We start from the raw sequence: 22,035 nt of genomic DNA, 5'->3' as shown, positions 1-22,035 counted from the left end.
CTTAAACCTGTTGGATTTTGGCGGTAGATATTGTTTGGCCAGAAACTGGGATATACCTGTAATCTCTCACATCTGACACAATAACTGTTGACAACTAAAGTTCCCTCAATCTCCATAGTCAGGTGCAGCTGATTGCTTCAACCACCTCCTGTGTGCTCAGTAAAAATTCTCTGATCTCTGGAGTGATGACATGAGCTGCTTTCTCATTATTCATCCTCCTCCTGAGTCATTTCTGGAAGCACAACTTATCAAGTAATATGTAGAATGAATTACATTGCGTGCATGTGCTTAAAATAATATCCATTTATTTAATATTGTAACGCATACGGCCTCCATTGCTTGCGAGAGCTGGTTTACCAGAGCGGTGACGTCACCGCCCTTCCCTGAGAATAGCAGGGACCGCAGCCGCCGGGCTGAGGGGAGATTTCCCTTTGGCTCAAGAGGCTGGATCCCTGTCGAGTGATGCCGGAGGCAAGGGTTCAAGTCCCCGATGGTGGGGGGCTGACCTGATGTGGCAGCCGCAAGGGCTCCCACATGAACCCTGTAGTGTTACAATATTTTGGTTAATGCTTATTTAATATGGAGTACAGGTGTGATTTGAGTTAGTTTGCTTAATCATCTTGAATCACATAGCTGAGAGTATGACAGCTTGCCTGTCAGGATGAAGCTGTCTGAACCCCAGAAGACGTTTCTGGGATCCCATATCATAGACGTTGAATTATTTAATTACAGAGATAAAAATAGAATATGAATAGGGATATGGTTAGGGTCAGAAAATGGGATATGAATGGTCTGATGGAAGCCTTAGTAATATTTGTAAGATAGCCAGTAAGAGTTAAGAGAATCTGATGCTCTGAAGAATATTGTTTTTAGTGAAGGTGACACAAGTGTACTGGAATGAATACATCTGAACTTGGTTTAACTTGATGTCAGCACTGCTTCAAGATGGATGTTGGCTCCATGTAAATCCCCCTTGAAATCTGAGAATACTGATCAATGGAGAATCTTAAAGGGGAATTGGAGACATTTTACAAATCCAAGGGGCTGCAAACCCGTGTTTAAGGTAGGACTCTGGAGTATGTCAATTGGACCACTGAGGAGAACCTGGATAAAAAATCACACATGGTGGAGAGGTGGAAAACTGAAGATGAGACTCAGCTGCTGGAAAATTTGAAAGCAGACTGGTGTAGCTGAGATAGGAAAAGTTGGAGTCTGGAATGGTGAGGTTGACCACAGGGAGACTTATGAAAAGGCTGGTGGGATTAGCAAGATGGAGAGCATGAGAATTTGTGTTGGCAGCAGCTGCTATTGGGACCAGAAGATAAAAAGGCGAAAATTTCACAGGCAAGAATATGGATGAGACAAGTACTGAAGAGAATTGTTCAAAATACAGTGCACAGACAGATAACATAGACATGGACATTTATACAGAAGTGACCAATTTTTGTTTTATTTTCTTTTTCTTTCCTTTTTCAATAAATTACTCATTAATCACACATTTGCTAAAAAGTATGATGGAAAACAAACTGTTGGTAATTGCTTGCTTTCTATAGATGATCCAGAATCTCACCCAATAGTGAATGTCTATTGAGATAGTAAGCACTTTGTAGTTTGGTGGTAGGCCTAAAAAACTGAATTCTCGAAACAGAGTATGATTTTGAAGTTTGTTCCAAGACTGAAAGTAAAAACTACTTAACCTTTAAGGACAGAAGAACATAAGAATAGTTACAAATTTGAGGAAACCATCTAATCTCTTTGGCTGTTAGTTGCTATGTAATCAGAGAATCTCTTCCAGCTTTCTGTAAATCTAAATATATATTTAGACATAGCAGATGATCCTCTATTTTAGATCTTATTATTGTTTTCACAACCACATGACTTATAGAATAAAACATATTGGTCTGTAATTACTTGAATCAGTTTTTGAAACCCTTTTTATGATGTGCACTATATTAACAATTTTCTTCTTCATGGGTACTACCCCAGGTCTTGAGCAATTTTACTGAATTGTTAATTACTACTTATCCTGTCAATAAAAAAAAACACTGAAACATTGTCATTACCAGTATGTGTTTTTCTTTATTTTTTCTTTCTTTATTATTTTATGTGACTTATTTATTTTTTTACATAATTTACTGCTTTATAATATAGTCTGTAAACAGCTATTTACAGTTCCTGTCACTGATCAGATTGAGAACAGGTGTTCACGTTTAATTTCTAATCGGGTGGGTGTGTGCAATTTATTGCTGTTGATTACTGTTCAGCAAATACAAGATACCTTTTAAATAAAGGTAACATCAAGTAAATCTTGAAATGTTTTTCTTTTTTAATTCTGTAAAATCCGCAATATCAAAATGACGATAATAAACAATACAGCAATGGTTTAGCATTCAGTTTACTCATGGATCACTCATAACTCATTTCGGTCTGAGGCGCAACTCCAAAGTCCCATCCTGTCTTAAGGTGTCATTCGGTGTTGTTTTAACACATTTTAATAGAATTTCACTGAAACTGTTAGTACCTCTGAGTGACTGTTCTTGTCAAAAATACTTTTTTTCATCGTGTCAGCATACAAAAGCCTCTTACTGTTGTTCAGTTACTGCCACATAGATGAATGTCTTCATTTGCCATTATTACCATGAAAATAAATTGGTTGTTTGCAAAATAGTGACACAATTATTTATAGTAAAGCTGCATTTCATATTATTTCCTGCCTCCCAGAACAGCCTTAGGCTAAAGTCATTTTGGAATATTTACCAGATCCTTGCTCTGGTTGTCCTGGCTGAATTTAAGACTTGATTATTATTAATAAACCTGCTTATTTTGTATTGTTTAGGTCAAATTATTTAATATATAGTTATATATAATATATGTTTAATATATTTAATAGAAGCATAACTCTTCAAATTGTAACTTAAAATATATAATAAAATGTGTGTGACATTTTAAAATCAGAAGTATTTTTAACAGTTTGTTAGAAATATTGAATAGTAAATGGCGGAGGATTAAGACATTTCTGTGTTCTTTTGTATTTTAAAATCACTTACATTTCTATCAGTGATACTAGACATAATGCAATGTAATCTGGTAATTAACCTTAAAGGTTTTCTTGTTAGATTTTGTATTTATGAAATGTAAACTAATACATTTTAGGAAGTACCAATTTTTTTTTTAATAAATATAAAGTATTGCTTTATAATATTATTTCGTCTTACATCAACAGCATATTAATATCATGCTTTTTTATTGGTTTGGCTGCAAAGGCGTAGTGTAATTTTATCATAAATGTGAAACATAGCATACAGTTCGACATTTCGCACACATTAGTTTGTCAACTTTGCTCTTGAAGGATTCATTTAGATGCAAATTGCATCAATGGGAAAACTGCTATTCATGTTGAAGAGGTTACAGAATATCAGATTATTTTTTTTACTTCCTGCTAGGTTATACACTGCTGCACTGAACCATTATGATTAGTCTCCTCAGCATTGCTGTTTATGACAAAACCCTTCCTAATATCTTTTTCATAATCCAAATCAGACATATGTCCCATCCTATCACGAACGTGTGGGCCTACAGCAAACAAATCAGGAAAAAGTTATGTTGCATTCTGCTTTGTGAAACATCAAACATGTTTGTGGTTGACATACTAAGGAATGTGTGTGCATCATAAACACAAGACATATCCCACAAAATGTAACCCTTATTGTTTTTTTCAGAATAATTATTTATTTTCATGCCATGCTTGGAAGTACTTGGTGTTTGTTATTGGGAAGATTTTAACTGAATGTTTGAGTTTGAAACATCTATGGAGTGGCCAGCCCCAGCTGAATCCCCTTTAACAAGATGAAATGCCTCTAATGGAACCCCTGTGGTTGGCAAGTTGTTTTCTGGGAATTGAGATATTGCTGTAATCCAGTTTACTTCAAACAGACTTGGATAACAGCTGCCATGTCTTTTTTCCCTTTCCCACTGCATATTTGCTTCAGGCTGTGCTTGACTAGATGTCCTTTTGCTTTACCTATCATTCTGTGATGTCGGTTTTTAACCAACAGATTGCTTCTAAGCGTGTGGCATGAGCAATTCTACAGTGTCTCCTTAGACTCACTTTCATCATACAGTATAATATTAGTATAAACTAATGTATATCCACTGAAATCTAGCACAGCCTAATACCTCTGCTGCTGCACTTCAAAATATTTTTAATCATTGATTATTAGTTCTTTGAAAATTATTTTTCCTCACATGTTCCCTGTTAGCTTAAATGTTTAAAAAGTGCATAAGAATCATATAACTCAGTGTAGTTTTGTTTGAGAATATTAACAGGTACAGTACATTACCCTGAGGACCAACAATTATATGTATTAACAAACTAAAACACACATACAGTAATTATAATAATAATTAATAATAATAATTGCTTACACTTATATAGCGCTTTTCTGGAGACTCCACTCAAAGCACTTTACAGGTAATGGGGACTTCCCTCCATCACCACCAATGTGCAGCATCCACCTGGATGATGCACCGGCAGCCATAGTGCACCAGAACGCTCACATCAGTAATCAGTTGGGAGGAGAACAGAGTAATGAAACCAATTCATAGATGGGGATTATTAGGAGGCCATGATTGGTAAGGGCCAATGGGAAATTTGGCCAGGATGCCGGGGTTACACCCCAGTAGGCATTGGTTTCATGAATGATTGTTATTGATGCCTATTGATGAAAGAAAGCATAGATCAACATATTTACTCCCAGATAACACTCAGAACTGGAATGTGGATTTAAGATTTCTTTATTTGTCATATACAACAAGTGTATTGGAATGCTTGTTCAGCTGTAACCAGTAACATTAGAGTAACATTAGAGAGAAATAAAATTGGCTATAAAATAGCCAAGGTATATAATAATATGAAATGTGGAATCCACATTCTGGATTTCAACTTTTGAATGATCTCAAAATATTTAGAAGGATTTTTTAAAACAAGAGAGTATCAGTAACATAGTAACATGAGAGTATCATAACATATCAGTACATCTCTCAAGACACACTTCTCATCTTGCAGTAATGGCTGGAATTGCAAATAAGTACCACTGGTGTTATAGAAATATTGTAGCTAAATCTCAATACTCTTGTTATTTTAAGTTTTTAAAATAAGTTTACGTTTAGGTTTTATTTTAAGTTAGTAGCGTTGACTGATATCTAATCAGAGGCTTCAGCTGCAATGAAGCATTGACTCTTTTGAAGCATGTTATGCTGTTGAGAATAGTTCTGTGAATTCTAATCAGAACTTTATCAAACCCTATAGCTATTAGTTTCATTGTTTCTTGTCTGTTTAAACAGTCACAATATATTTACATTATTGGAATACTCCATGTTCACCATATCATCTATCTCACAGTTAATTATTTGATTTTTTTTCAGAATGCATGAGTTAGATGTCCAACAAAATATGACTAATCCCATATACATGTAGACTGACTCTGACCTACTGCATTCAGAGCCAGGCTTGAATGTTGAAAAATGTCAGCTTGCATTAACATCAGTTTTTCCAGCAAATGAACTTGGCCATTAAAGACAGAGGATGTTTTAAGGGGACATGCATAGATGAATAAATACAAGAATCTCACGCATTTAGTACAGTATATCTTTAGATGTTTTTTATTCTGAATGCTTTAATGGGTAGGCATATGAATTTGGCTTTATTCCCTATAATGGGGAAATATCATGCATTATTTCAACAGCATCATTTAAAATAAAGACAAATATCTAGAGAAATTTGGCATATTATTTTATTTGTTCTAGAGTAATCTTTGAAATAGGAGAATTAATAAATGAAAAGTTTGCAATAAAACATGTTTTTGATTTTCCTTTTTGGGACCATAATGTTTTCTACAATACAGAAATAACGCTAATCTTTCCTCACCGAAAGCCCATCCTCCTCAACCCTCCTTCACATTTCTGTTTAATGAGCAAGTTTAATTATAATTTACAGTGTGTCAGTGAACCCAGGGATGCAGATAAGTAAAACATTAATCCTACACAAAGAATTTGTATTACTAAATAATGAAAGTTCCTTTTTGTGGATACAAACTATGCAGTGAGATTGATCATGCCTTGAAAGCAAACCCTGAAAAGACAGGTAATTAATAAAAGAGCTTGTGTGTTGTATAAAACATTTTGTAAATGTTTACGTTGAAGAGCAAGTACAGTGTTGCTTGGAAATATTTTGTGGGAGATGAGAAGGATTGATGAATCTTTTTGCTTTTGAGGGTGAGTCATAGATTACTGAGATGGAAAGCCCTCTGGTAGTGTTTTGTGTTCGTAACAGCTCTTACAGCTGTATATATGGGTCTAGCTCGATTTCCAACAAACTGAAGGGTTAGAAAGTGTGAACACTTAAAATATTTTGAGACAAAAATCTTAAACAGGCTGCCTAAATCTGTGTATTGGCGATCACTAATTATAATTTATAAATTGTTTTAAAGGTCCGGTGATAGTGGTCGAAGTAGTTACTATTTATTTACTGTGTCATCTGTCTAGCTATCTTTTTTTTACAAAGAGCAAATGAGGCAAGTTTTCTCCTATGGGCAAACATTAATATAGTTTGCTTACTGTTCAGCAGTCTTGATTATTAATCAGGATCTTAATATATATTTTGTCAATATATTTGTGACACTTAAGTCTGCATTCTCCATGTTTTTTTTTACCTCTGGAAACGTTGGTGAATGTTTTCTTTATTCAGTTTTAATGTCCCACTTCTCCGTGATTCTTCCACTTATTCTTTGCTATGGTGGCTGCGTAAGAGGCAGTTTCCTAATGTTTCTCTGAGACGAGTATTGTAATACATGTTTGTGAGCAGTGAAAAGATGAGTCACAGCAGTAATGCCCTTTACATTAAATCTCTCAGGAAAGCTCTTGACTTTCCATTCAGCTTGGGGGCTTTTCTGGCTTGAATATTCCACAGATTGACCTCTTTTTAAAAAAGTATGGGTTGTGGCTAAGGTATCCTTGGTTTGATGAAATGAAATGTTTTAATCTTTGTAGTTCGTAGCTCTGGTAAAATGTAGTTAATTTTCTAAATCTTTACATATTGCATTACTTAATATATATAACATTATATTTTAATGTTACCGTACATGTCATGTAAAAAGAATACTGTATATTTGAATCAAGTAAGGGCATAAAGCATTCAGAGATCCGCATTGATGTCATGTTTTCCTTAATTGGGTAATTAATTCAGTAGTCTCTTCCCATACAGAACACATCCTCTATACTTCCCTTGCTGTATATTAAAAACTTTCAAGTAATTACACAATTTGTTTTAAATTAAACATCTATATTATTTGTGTCACAAAAAGAGGGATTTCAGTAAATTTTCACACTTATGTCTTATGTGATTCATATAAGATAAAGGAACCTTTATAATCTGTTGAATTTTTAATCAAATGAAAATAGAAGAAAAGGATTTACATTGAACAAAGATGTATCGATTATATGCTAAGCTAAAGAACAGGGAGTAATTCATGTGTGTTTTAACAATATTACTTTCATATTAAGCATGATAAATATAACTGAGACCTATATATATATTATATGATTTGATTTTTATGTCCCTGGGTGGACCTGATAATGTCAGTAAATTGGTGACCATGGATTGTGAAGGTAAAGAGAGATCTCCCGATCCCCAAATAATTTAAATCACTATTTCATGCAATTTTAATTTAATTTGCAGGGTGGCAGAATTTGGATAGTGCTAAATAAGAATTGGATAGACAGATCTCACAGTTACAGATCTTCCAAGATTTGACTGTAACAATACAGAGTGTTTTTCTTGTGATAAATCCTGGTAATACAAGCAAAATATTTAAAAAGTGTTTTGTCTTTTTAATATGTATTGTAAACTGTGTAATATGTACGTCAAATGCAATATTAATCTGAAATATTAATTTAAGTTAAAGTCACAGTTAAAGTCAGCAATATTCTCAACAGGATGCACATTTCTGTGTATAGCTACACTACAGATTAAGCATGACTATTAACTTACCTTTTCTAATGACTTTTTAATAATTATGTTTAATACATGAAGGGACAGTTATGTGCAACTAAACTGAATTCTGATAGTTAAATTATTACATCTTAATATAATACCAATCAAATGCAGTACATTACATATAATACTAAAACCATATACTGAACATTTTGGAATATGATCAATTATACAGCACAAAGGCCTGGTTTCAATGAGCTATTGTAATGTTTAAATGAAAAAGGTCTTGCAAACAAAAATCTGCAGAGTTTATTGTTTTTTTATCTATTACCACTATTTATAAAAACTTCCATTTCAGCTTCACTTGTTATAAACCAAGAGCATGGCTTCTCAACCTTTTTAAGTCTTACCTTAAAAATGTGTCACAATGGTTGGGATTCACATAAAAAACAAAAACTTCAGGAGAAAGAAGTTAGTTACACAGTTACACAGACTATTTTGAATAAAATGTAATACGTAGCTGCTGGTTGGTTACTAATTACATTAATAATATTACATTTACAGTAAATACAATGTTTATATATACAATGCTTACCCCCAGTAAGATACTAGGGGGTTGCTTCTGGAAAATAGTCACATCAAGACAGGTGAAACAGGTGAAAGTCTGACGCAGGGAGAAGCATTCAGAGTTGTTTGCATCTACTGTATTCCATCTCTACATTAACGGTTACAGATGAAGCCCTGACTCACACAAGTACAGTATGTGGTAGCGAAAAGCAACAGAAATGTAATGCCTGCTGTGAGGGATAGGAATGTTCAATGGCTGCCAAACTCCAAAATGAATCAAGGTCAAGTTATATGAACTGAAACTTCAGGCTGCTGTCAGCTGATAGTTCCATCATCTGGGTTTCCAACATAGTGGAAAATGCAAGGTCCATAGCCGCAAGATCCACTGGGAATCCGAAACCCAAAGATTTTCATCCTGGGAGTCTTCTGGGAAATATTCTAAGATTTTATTTTACAGTTGAATTAAAGGCTGGGGCTAAGCTTTAGTGTCTTTAAAGTAGGGAAATTCTTCCAAAATCTAACTTTAAGTTAAGTTGTGTGTGTTATAGTGTGAGTTGCTTCATGAATTCCTAAAGTTTGTCAGACATCAGTCATACAGTGCAGATTCTTTTTGAACTAAAATATTTAGCGGTTCCAGCAGGTCATATATGTCTGATAAATAGGTATTGCACAAAGTTCAACATCAAGGTAAAATTTTGCCAAATTGGACATTTTCTCTTCAAAAATGGCACACACTGTTTTTGTTCATAGAGGCAATTCAGCGCCTTCCTTCTTGAAAGTCTTCTTTCTTACTGATGCAAATTTCTTTCAGTTACAAATGCTTTGAGTCCATCCTCTCACACAAAGCAGCGACATATCATGTAATTGACCTGCTTAATTACAGTATCCAAGACTTCATATCATTCTTGTGACATTTTTTACTGCCAGTCTTTCTTAATGTGAAAAACATTACACACTGTATACTACCCCTGTGGGTGGTCTTTTTATTTAATATGTTTCATGTCACCTCTAGTTTCCCAGTCATGGATTCACCACTTTCTGTGCACACCCAGATGTAATTTTTCACTTGTCAGCCATCACTCTGGTGGAGAGCTAAACTCTTAAAATAAGTAAAAAACAGAATTAGTGGACATCAGTAGATTCATCCAGCTTTAGCCCAAAATATGTGTTTTCTTTATTTTTTTTCAGAAGCTGGATTTCAAACTTTAACTCATAAGCACTCAATTTTGGGCTGTATATGCTGTTTACATGCTTCACTGTAGAACCCTCACTTCCATCATTGTTTTTCCCTTTAAGAAACAGTTCATCTTAAAATATTTACCAGATAAATGTAGCTTCATTTTTCTTCTGCTCTCTAAAAATTCAAAGCAATTTTTTTTCAGTAGTTTTTTTCAATATAGTTTTTCAGTAGAATATATTCAGTAGTTTGGGTATAATTAATTCTGCAATTATTGTTATTCTTTGGCAGGCAAGCATTTAATTTAAATATCCTCTCTTACCATGAATTGCAAATAAGTCTGATGAATGCTGCTGGGATAGTACTCTGACAGCAGGATGTGCTGGCTCTTTAACACAAATGAGGACATCGTGAATTGTGGGGAATCAATGGCTTTCAGTCTATGGCTCCAAAAGGGAGTAATGTCTGCACTTGGGCACAAACTGGAGGTCACTTCTTATAAGACTACAGCTGGAGTGATCCACCAATGAAGAACAAGCTATATGGGGAAATGCCACTACACCTGATGACATTAAGTCCAACAACCACCTGTTATGATGCAACTTCAAAAGTCTCCACACAGAAGGTTTGGATGCGCTGTAAAACCCTGACAACTTGACAACTATCATGTGACTGTGATGACCACTGTCTGAACTGCAAATGAAGTGTATTTGACAGTAACTGGCAGGCTGAGAGACAGTACCTAAACAATGTTTCCGCCCAGCACTCTGCAACAAGAGTAGTTTTGTGATGAACGCCGTATTGGAATTTTCTTTGGGTGCAGAAGTTGTGTTTCTTATCTTCTCTTTTCAGCACTGAATAAACCTTTACTTGTTCCTTTGCAGCCTACGCATGCTGACGCAGTTACTGTACCTACAGTACAGTACTTGAACTATTGGAAGTTTGACTGTGATCACCAAATATAATTTTGTTGAAACCACTGTATATTACCAAAATATTCAGTGTAGCAACTACAAAATGTGCGACTCCCTCTTATCTTGTGGCTTTTTTCCCCAATTCCTGAGAATAAGTATACTTTCCATTGGATAAGCCTTCTTCAAAGTGAGGCTAAGCAGAACTCTTCTGTTTTCCTGCACCAAACGGACATCCTCTGGGACAAAGCCAGCAGACAAAGATTGGAGTGACTGGATCTAGCATTCTTCTTCACACAGGGCTTTTAAAAGTCTCATGTGTCTGTTCAAGCATTCTTAATTTGGATACATTTGATGTTCACATTTAAAACAATTTATAATTAAGTTATTATTATTCCAAACTCGTTTAAGTTTGATAAAAATTAATTCAGGAAAGTAATTGAATATTTATTTGTCTTTCAAGAGTGTAGGAATGTTGATGTGTTCGAATGAGACTGATTATTTGTGAGGTTGACTAAACTAACGCAACAATTATAATCAATATATTTTATTTTTGTTTTTCTGATTATGTTTTGTAATTTCTGGATGGTTGTTCAGCCATTTGTATCATGGCACTTTGATTCATTAACATGTTTACTGTTGTTTTAGTTTATTTTGCACTTTTTCTCCATCTGTCCATCCATTTTCTAACCCAGGGCCCCAGCACTACAAAGAGAGAATACTAGCCACCATGCTGCCTGCACATTTTGTTACTGTATTAAAAAAATGTGTATTGTGTTTTTGGAATCTGTGTGCTGTTTGTTTTGATTGATTGTTTCTTAGTTTACTGTCTCAATTTCTAATAGTTGTTATAAATTCAAACTATAAAATCATTACAGCACATCTGACTTTTTGTTTAATAGAGATTCTAACATTTTTTGTTTTTGTTTTGTTTTGCAGGTATGATGTTGATTCAAAGAGTACAAACTTGTCAAAACATGTAAGTTCCCCTTATTTGCTTATTTTTTGTACCATCAACATTGTAAAATAGAATTTCTGTAATATATCCTTTCATGTGCTTGTATAATATTTAACGGATTTATTCTACAGTGTAGTTTGGTTTCACATAACTGAAGTTTATGATTAAATACTGTCATTTTTTTTGCAGTCATAGAGACAACTGAACACGTAATTCTAAAGGAATCTTAATGTAATAATCAAGAAAAAACACCAACCATATTTAATTTATTTAAATTTGGGGAATTAATGTGGTATTCCACAACTCTCTTAACATGCTTGCTACAAATAAAGGTGTCTAAGTAATTGTTTTTTTATGGTACCTATCTTGCAAAAGTGTAAAAAAAGCTTGATGGTATTTTTTTAGGTCCAGCACACTAACATAATTATTCCTGAAATGTCAAATTTTCTCTGTAATGGTAGGAGCCTCGAGTTCTTAGATTTTATTCCTTAATTGTCTAGTTTTGAGAATTTAAAAATTTAAAAATTGATCTATTACAGTATTTGTGTTTTTGCTCAGTGTTGCACAGGACTTTTCTGATCCAAACAGAAGTGGCCTGTTGTGAGATCTGTGCCCCCTGTTTCCTAGTATAAATTCCCAACTACGTTAAGCAAATGTCATCCCAATTTAGTGTAACCATGGTTAAAATGCTACACATTCTGCATGCACAAGTCCTATTTGTTCCAGAAAGTCGCTACAATATCTACATATTGGCTAAAATGTCAATTAAAAATTGTCTCTAAATTAGTAGATACAATTAATTTTCAAACTACTTGATATTTCTGAATGCCTATAACCTTCACATTGCAGCAATGGTAAACAGCATCCTTTTTCAGTATTTACCATCTGAGTCTCATCAAACAACTGCTGAGTTTATAACAAGAATGATGGAAAAGAATCAAACTCAATGCAGATGTCATACAATATGTGTCTATATATTTACATACATATATGTACATATGTGTCTGCACACTACTGTACATGTCAACCACAGCAATGGAAAGATACTCAATTGTGTAGCTCCATACTTCAGCTTTAGAGAATACTAAACACTGAAGAACTCTAAGAATTTCAGTCTGAGTAAAACAGCATTTTCACAACAAGTAACCTTGTTCACATCCTTGTGAATTCAATTGCAATTACATAGAATTATAAAGGAATGAATGAAATTAAACACTCCCATGGGCTCAATATTCCACTTTATTGCTCACTAATCAAAGGGTTAGTTCTCAAAACACACTCTACAATGGGGTGTTTAAACAAGAGGATGCCATAGTTATAAATATCATAATTGTGATTTGAAAATGTTTTACCTAAGCTACATGGTAGTTATAAAAAACCATACCTACAAATAACATTGATGTAAAAATAGAATCTTTACAATTTAAAGACATCAGTTTGCTAAAAGAAACGGTGGTAGAAACACCAGTATTTGTGGTAGAAAAGAAACCAATGTCCAAAAGAAAAAGCAAAATATAGGAGACATTTGTCTGGCCATAAGGACCACAAAGCTGGTATCTCCATGATATACCACAGTGATACTGCACAGGTGATCACCATGGGAATAGCAGATTGGTAATTTGATTAATACTGGTAAATAATAGTCTAAAAGTTAATATTTATGCATTAATTACTTGTGATTTGTGGGAATTGAGTATGGTCTTTTAATTAATATACTCTATATAAATTACTTATAAAATCTAACAATTCATGGTTTTACATTTCAGTTTTATACTGTAGAATCAAATCATGAAACACATAATCTACTGTATGTGCTCAATTATTAATACATTGCCCATTGTAATTGAATCTCAGTTGGCTGAAGAGTTGAGAATATTTTAAAGTAGCATGAACACATTCAAAACATTGTGTAAAAAAAGTAATCCTAATTGCATACAAAATCTGGTTTTATGTTTACAGGTTTAAAAGTAATTTCTTCAAAAAAGTCTGATTGATGACACAGTGATCATTAGTACATTAGTACAGCATGCTTGAATATGTTTTTCAAAGATAATTTTTCACACCATTTTCTTCATTTTATTTTACTTTAGGAAAACTAACCAAACATCTGAAAATCAAATTAGACAGCTTTTCATTTTGCATTAATATATATGTCAAAGTCTAAGATTTTTATACATTTAGATGTGATAAAATGTGACTATAGGATGATGTATATGCATATTTGCTCAAAACTAAGACATATTGTCATTGAAAGACTGTCAGTAATGAGCCTACTGTCACACATATTCAGTATGTATAACATCTCCCTGGAGAATTTAAAACAATCACTTAATCGTACTGAGATTCTCAAATACTCCATGGTAATGCAGTGAACCCACAGTTTCTATGTGTCCTAGGTATTCTGATACAAACTAAATTTGGCAGCATCACTCTTATGCAGTATTCATGTGTCAGCTTAGTCATACTGAAAAGCCATATACTGTTTCTCCCAGCTAATGACAAACAATAAACAGAAAGATGTTGACAAACTATTATGGTTAAAAAAGTTATGTGTTTACATACAACGTATAATCATTTTGACTGAGATTGTTGATTTACATTTGCAAAGTATTGGATACAATACCTCTGATCCAGCCTCTGATACAAATCTAAACACTTCATAAGATGTAAAAGTATTGTTAAAATCTTTCATTTGGCTCTGAGTAACATGATTATTTGCAAGAAAATGTAAAACAGGTGAAACTGAAATTAATTGATCATCTTCATCTTTATAAGTTCCAGATGAGCTGATCACCTTTATTTTTCTCATAGATAATGGAGAAAATGAACATGCAGACATTTATACAATTTATACAATGTGTATATATACACATTCACATATGCATATATAAGTATACACTGTATAATATAATGCACATATTACATCACAGTAGCTGCTCTAAATGTAGAACAAATTAATGGGCAAATCCTTTTATTTTACAGTGCTTCTGCAGCAGAACCAAGGCAGGCATTTCCTGTCTGGTCTGTAATTGTTGGTCTTAACAGTATTAATAAAATATTCATACAAGTGTTAACCCCTTAGACATAAATTTATTCTAAATTTCTAAATCCTATTATTCATCAGAATTTCCACAAATTGGCAAATCTATGTAAAACATTTCAATTAAAATGATAAAAATTATATTATGGAACAATATTCGCTCCCTCATATTTTTTTTCTGTAAATATAATATAATGTATATACTGTATATAATAAAATATATATAATTATATTTTTTAGGTCCTAGGATGAGTATATAATATTAAAACTGATTTATGATGTATGACACATTCATTTATAAAGCTGGCAAAAAAAAAAAAACTTTTAAGTGAAGATTAAAAATTGAAGCACCCAGGAGTGCTTGACTCTTTCTGTGTGGAATTGCTCAGTGAATAAAATCCCTTAATCCCAAACCACTTTGACTGGAGCACCAAAACAGCAGCTCAGGCAGTGGGAGGTACTGTACAAATTCAAAGGAAAAAATCAAGCATACTGAAATCACATGGAGCAGTTTCAGATACAATAGTGTAGTTAGAGGTAGAAAAGCCCTCTAGCATTGTGCTGCTGTGGACAACTTCGATTGTAGTGAGAGTAGGAAACCTATTTAGGTTATTAAGTGATATAAAATAGAAAACAGCACTGCCTTCTTTGAAGTGTAGAATGACGTTTGTTACTGTAACACTGTAGATTCGAATATTTTGTTAAATTTCTATGCCATGTTTTATATGTCCAGTTATATACTGTACATTTGGCATTATACAATGACTGAATTTCTAAGAATGCAATGTTTTGTTCCACTTTTCATGCATCTTGGTGTGTGCTGCTTTAAAACATTCCAAACCATTTTACATTCAAAAATATAAAACCCCCCATGATGCCTCTTTACAAAGTGAAGCCAGGATGATATTCCTGATATTCCTTGAGATGTTCATCCCCTGTTCCTGCAGGATATCACTTTCATCTACAAATACTGTATTTGATCAGTATTATGTCATAGAATACAGAATTAATATCTTATGTGAGCACTTAGAAGATTGCATATTACATATGCTTTTGCAGATTCTTTTATTGTTTTCACAGACAATTTTTCCAAATAATTTTAACCTTGATTATTTTATCTGTATACTGTATACAGCTTTCAGAACCTGTACTAATTATCACAAGAGCCTTTTGAAAATTTGGAACAAGCTGATTCTTTTAAAAACAGAGTTATAGTTAGGCAGATGAGAGAGGAGATAAAAATTCCCAAGTGTGACCAAAATGTTTACCTCTGGTACAAATTCTATTTAGTTTTGTTTTGTTTTATTGTAATAACTTTCCAAGCCTTTTATCATACAATGATTATTCTATAATTTTCAATGCCTTGAATACATTTTTTGTGGGCTGTTTGAAGTCAAGAGGATGTAAAATCATTTTAGATTACATTCTGTATAGACAATAGACAATGTTTTTTCATTGTATCCTTACATACAGTACACTCCTTATCTAACATTAATCAAAGTATAAGGTACAAGGTTTTAAACTGTATAATGTATGTCTTCTCAGTTAGGTACATGGATAAAAGAGAATGTTTAGAAATGTATAACATTTTTAAATTTCTCCCTTTTGTGGATGCCAACTAGATAAATAATTAACGTAAATCTTGGACTTTTGCTACCTGCACATTATTTTCATAAGCACTACATACTGTACATTCCTCAGGTTAAAGATGAGATCATAAGATGGCTTACTTACAAGAGGCCATTCAACCCATCTAGCTCATTTGGACAAAAATAAAGTCTGGCATGCTTAGAATCTGTACTCTGATCAAATTTACAGTTTCTTGCCCCAAGAATTCCTTCTTTCAGTCATGTGAATTATTTAGCTAAATGTTTGTTACCTTTTGATCTTACATTACTTCCCTTACTGTACTGTCATCAAAATGTACTTTAGTGTTTCGTATGAAGCATTATAACTAAGTGCTCTATCATAGCCTTCTGGGATTAATCCTGTCAAGCATTTGTAGTGTTACAGTAAGCATTACAAAATTGGATGGTGCACATTGCAGGGAGCTCATTAGTAAGATTATCAGTTGTACATAACATCCATTCATTCTGCAGTGTACTGCAAGCTTAAACTGAGTCACTACAGATCACTGACAGGTTTAAAATGCATCTTAATGATAACTTTGTCGACTTTGTCATGTGCAGGGTCATTATTTTTCTTCTTTTCCTTCTAAATACTACCAGATATTTAATACATGATTATGGATTGAGATACATTTGATTTGGAACTGTTTTTTTAAAAAAAGGATAAGTACTGTACTCAATATCATTCTAAGTTATACCCTAAAGTTGGTGTAAAACAATCAACATAACAAAAACAATCAGAAAAATAAATAAGAAAAATTAGATTAGATAACTAAAATCTTCTTGTGCAATAATAAGTGTGTAATAATTTAATTTCCATTTAAAGCATTGACTGTTTAGTTTTAGCATAATAAAGGGAGAATGATAAAAAAACAGTACTTTTCCCATAAAGGGAAACTACTGTACTATAGTTCGTCTTCATCTTAAACCACACTAGGCATGTTTCACTAGGCATTTTTCATTGTAACATGAAAATATGGGAAAATGTTGTAGTAAGTTAATAACAGAAAGTTGTAAGTTAGTGTAATGATATTTTAACCCCTTTGAAACTGTGCAACTGTTTCAAACTATGCAAAGTCTCCTAATCCCACTATCTGCATTTATCTGCATGAGTAATTAGTAAATGATTTACTCTATTTTGACACAAAATATAAAATCCATCTGCTTTAAATCTTTTAAATGAAACTCTTAGTGAAATAAAAATATGCTTATGCTCTTGGACCTCTCTGATAAAATACAAAAATACAATGCTAAATTATAAAGCAAGAATTAGTCAATTGAAGACTGCTTTAGTAGGTGGAGCTAATGGAGACAGTTCAATAAACAAATGCAAAACATAACCTTCAAAAAAGAAAAACACACCAAACAATTCCGAAAAGCCTTATGTACTGTATATATTTTGTATGTTGATTGAGATATTTTGACATGTTGTGTGTTTTCTGGTGAATGTTTTCTGCGGCTCTTTGAACATTGATAATGTACAGTAGACTGCATGAGATGCCTTAAGCCAACACTGTACTGTCAGTACTTAATGTATTGTTAGCATCCACTCTATAGAGTTTCTAATATACTTGACTTTGCATACACAATCACCACAGAAAGCATTTTGAAGTTTATGCATCTTTTATTAATGTGAGTTATGAAAAGTCATCACATCTTCTTTTAGTGTTTGGATGGTTGTATGTCAAACAACATTCTTAATGTCCTGTTGGTATTAGTTGTTTTTGCGCATTTTTGTGCTGGACTCTGCCATGAAACAACTTTCCTCCAGGGGATAATAAAGCTTGAATTGAAGTGAAATATTGAAAGTTTATCTGAATGTATGTGAAAAATATAGAGCTGCCTTGCAAATGGTTTCAGACCCTTCCTACTTTGTCCCATTTGTAGACAAAATGATTCATGTACATTTTTTTAAATTAATATTTTATTCAAATTCCGAATGCTTAAGCTCAAGATTTTTAAAGGTAAGATAAGTTGCAGTAAATGTCAGCAAAAACTAAAGGCCCACTTTCTGTGGCCATGGTTCTCTCCAAGAACATGTCAGGATTCCTGACATTGCCATACGTGCTGCTGTTGATGATGATTTGGCCATTTAGCCTCACAGTGCTGGACGTCTTAGCTGGGCCAACGTCTTTGGACTATTCTGTCACTAACTAGCCTGTTTTGACTTCTGATGACAGCATTTTTTGTAATGTTGGTCAGTTTAAACTAGTTGTGAAGGTGTTACAGCGTGAATTCATCAAATTCATCTAAAACATGCAAGACATAGTTTCTGAGTGAACATTAAAATGACGTAAACTAACTTCAACATTCCAGCATTCACTATTTTAAGTGCCTGATTCTTCTCAGCAGTGAGTCATGGCATCTCTCAGATGAGTGACAGACATCATTGATCTATTGACATTTCCTGACGTTTGTGCACTGTAGCATTTCATGTATGCCTGTCTCCAATTAATAAGTTATGCTGACAAAACCTTTTTCACATACAAAAATGTCCCCTAAATGAATATTTAATTCTGATTGGCAAACAGTGACCCGAGTATGTATTGCATGCTTTCTCCTTAATGGGATATCCCTATGCCGTCACAGTATGTCGGCATACTTTGTCCACATGTAACATTAGAAATAGAAAAGTATTGAATGTAGTGGTCATAATGAAATTAATACATTCTTTCAAATTGTTAAAAAACATGTGGAAGATTGTTAAGGAGTAGGCTGTGCTATCTTTAAAACATCTGCAGTACTTGACCTGGTTGATCTTTCTACATGTTACAGTCAATTCTGAGTTGTTAAAATTGATTTTGAGACATTTAACAGAGCATCTCTGCCTGTCTCTACCAATACTCATTACTTGTACTGGGAAATAGTTACAGCATATGCAAGCTGTCTCAAATACATGTTTCTTTGATTGTATTGGTTGTTTTCTTCTAATAATAATGTTATAATGTTTCTTTATTAGCCCTATACAATTTCTTGCATTAGGAATGCATCTTTTCACATACCCCAGCTCTGTGACACAGACACAGAGACAGGGAGAGAAGCTTGGGGTCAGAGCGCAGGGTCTGCCGTTGTACGGCACCCCTGGAGCAGTTAGGGTTAAGGGCCTTGCTCAGGGGCCCAACGGAGTAGGATTCCTCTGCCAGCCGCAGGATTTGAACCGGCAACCTTCCAGTCACAGGCGCAGATCCTTAGCCACAGAGCCACCGCTCCCCCCTATGACATTGGACTTCAATACTGATTGTATTATTTCTGTGTAGTAATGGAAAACTATATATGAGTCACAGAATCTGTATCTCTCAATATCAGGCTACACACATGTTGAAAAAGAGACAGAAAACAATGTGCTACCTTCCAGAAAACATCATTCATATATTAACACTGTCATTGCAAAAAGAGGCTCATGAGTTAAAAGCAAAGGAAAACAATAATTATGTAAATTTAAAGAATATCTTTGTATAGATGTGTAGATGATAATAAAACCCATTGTTGTATATCCTTTTCAGAGCCCAAAGAATAGATAAGAAACAAAAAACATTTTAAAATGTTACAAACAAAAGGCTTCAGCAAATAATTGCTAAGGTGGACATTGCTAACACTACCAAAAGTAAAAATAAATCATTCATAATAGAATGGCATCAAAAATAATGTATGTTTGTGTTTTTTTTTAAATAAAGCATAGGATTTGTAGCTATTGATTAAATGTTGTTGGTTTTATTTTTATTAATTGATCATTCATGACTGACCTTGATACACTTGAGTGACCTTGACTGTTGCATAAGCACTAAATTACCTCATTAGTGAGAGAGTAGATCTGCTCAATGTGATGATGTGATTTAACTTGTTGAGTGTCAGGCAAACAAGTTGAGTGTCAAGCAAATCTACTAGCTAGAATGTAACACATTATAGTCAATGTATATTTTAACTTTAAATTGTTAACTGTGATCTTTTTAATCCCTGAGTGACCATCAGTATTGCATATTACAGCAGACTGTTTCACAGATATATTCTCTTATGTTTGTTGTTCTTTTTGCATGTTTTGGTTGTACCAACAAATTGTATATTATATATATATTTAGAACCCGTTTGTGAGACTGTAAATTATTATGTGTGCTGGGTTCTAAAAGTCATCAAGTACTCTCACAATTTACTGTTACAATTTCTGATTGTTACAGCAAATTAAAACCCCCATCTCCTACAGAGTGAAGTGCTAAAGATTGTGTAATCAAGAGAAATATTTGTGACAGAAGGTATTATAACTTTGATGCTAAAAATGTAATTTGAGTGCCTAACATTTCAATGCAGGGAAAAGGTAGTATAACATGCGTCCCTGTCATTGCAGGACTTCCTGGGCCAGGCATTCTGCACCCTCGGGGAAGTAGTAGGGTCCCTAGGGAGTCGCATGGAGAAACCTTTGGTGTAAGTAATGCCTTGTTCTCTGATTTTTAAATTTAAGCATGTGCATGAACCACCCCCCACCTCCATTTCAAACATATTGTCCCAATTTTAGAATTTCTTCTGTTGTGTTTCAAGTTAAGTAAATAATGCCCACCAACCATAATGCTGATGAAGTCTCATTCGCAATCACTGAAATCTCACTCTACTTAATTTCTAAGTTCTAAGTTTATTTCATGGATTTAGGTTGTTCTTGCAAAATATGGCCCAGTGGTAGAAATGTTATGGTGTGATGGTCAAATTTATAAATTTTAAAGCACCCAGAGTCTTCCAAGTGGTTTGTTTTTTTAAAAGAAAAATGGACAGTTTAGAAAATTACAGGCTAACAGTAAACTTAGGTTTGTACTGTAGTTCAGCTATCATGGAAGATTTGATTTGTTGAAATATAATGTTTGTGGGGTTCGACCCTGTGTAATAATTACAAACTCATAAAAGCTTAAAAAATAAATTATAAATTAGGAGCTTAGCTACAAGAAAGAATACCTTAAAATTTGAAAATTACCTTACATTTTCCAAACTAAAGGGAAAATTAATTTTTCAGCATGACTAAATTCTGGAATAAACTTTCTCAGTGTCAGAACAAAGTCATTTGTCATGGGAAATAGCGAGTTGAACCAAGAATGGAAAAAGCCTGCCATTAAAAAAAAAGTGTTGCTGCTGAGTTTTCATTTGAAAACTGAATGCAATTATTATTACATTTTAATGAGGCAGTTGTCTCTTGCAGTTCATTATGATCTTGCCACTAACTGACTACTCACTATGTCATGTCTTCTAAAGAGCTGTGCTTTTACCCTTGTTATTTTTATAGAACAATTGTCATTTGGGTTCAAGAAGTAATATTCCTTTCTAATAAACATTTTTATATCATTCTACCCTAAAGAATCTATTTCATAATAGAGTAGAACCTAATTTCGTGTTGCTTTGCAAATCAGTATGCCCTGAAAAACAGTATAGATACTTGTTTAATCTTTTCAATTTAAGTTGACTTTGTAAGATTATTTAAACTGGTATAAATGTTTACTCCTAGTTTAAATCTCATAAAGGTAAAAGAAGAAGCTCTGCTATTCTGCTTTAAATTAGCAATCCCCACTACATTTGGAGGATGGTATGAGAGGTCTACTGCTGAAGAATGAAAAGTTCTACAAATACTAACTTGACTGTCTTCAGACACAATCTCAAAGAAATACCTAGTTTCATTCTCTCTTACCTAGTAACATTCTTTCTCTCATATCTGTAGAATACAAAAGTGTGTTTTTAGTGGGCCAGACCTTACAGAAACAGAGTAGATGGCTCAAGAAATATAAATCTGAAT

At 33.6% G+C, this 22,035-nt stretch overlaps 1 protein-coding gene across 1 annotated transcript in view; it reads left to right on the top strand.

Moving 5' to 3' along the window:
• LOC102683595 (copine-8) overlaps positions 1-22,035 on the top strand; it is a 166,062-nt gene that overhangs the window by 55,786 nt on the left and 88,241 nt on the right. Inside the window, exons 5-6 of the mRNA XM_006633442.3 lie at positions 11,585-11,624; positions 20,611-20,687. Coding sequence (XP_006633505.2) covers positions 11,585-11,624; positions 20,611-20,687 — 117 coding nt within the window. The remainder of the gene's footprint in view (positions 1-11,584; positions 11,625-20,610; positions 20,688-22,035) is intronic.

Source organism: Lepisosteus oculatus, chromosome 7 (genome assembly GCF_040954835.1).
Source record: "Lepisosteus oculatus isolate fLepOcu1 chromosome 7, fLepOcu1.hap2, whole genome shotgun sequence".
In the NCBI taxonomy this organism is placed as follows: domain Eukaryota; kingdom Metazoa; phylum Chordata; class Actinopteri; order Semionotiformes; family Lepisosteidae; genus Lepisosteus; species Lepisosteus oculatus.
Note: the sequence above shows the minus strand (reverse complement) of the source record. Positions and strands in the feature narration are given on the sequence as shown.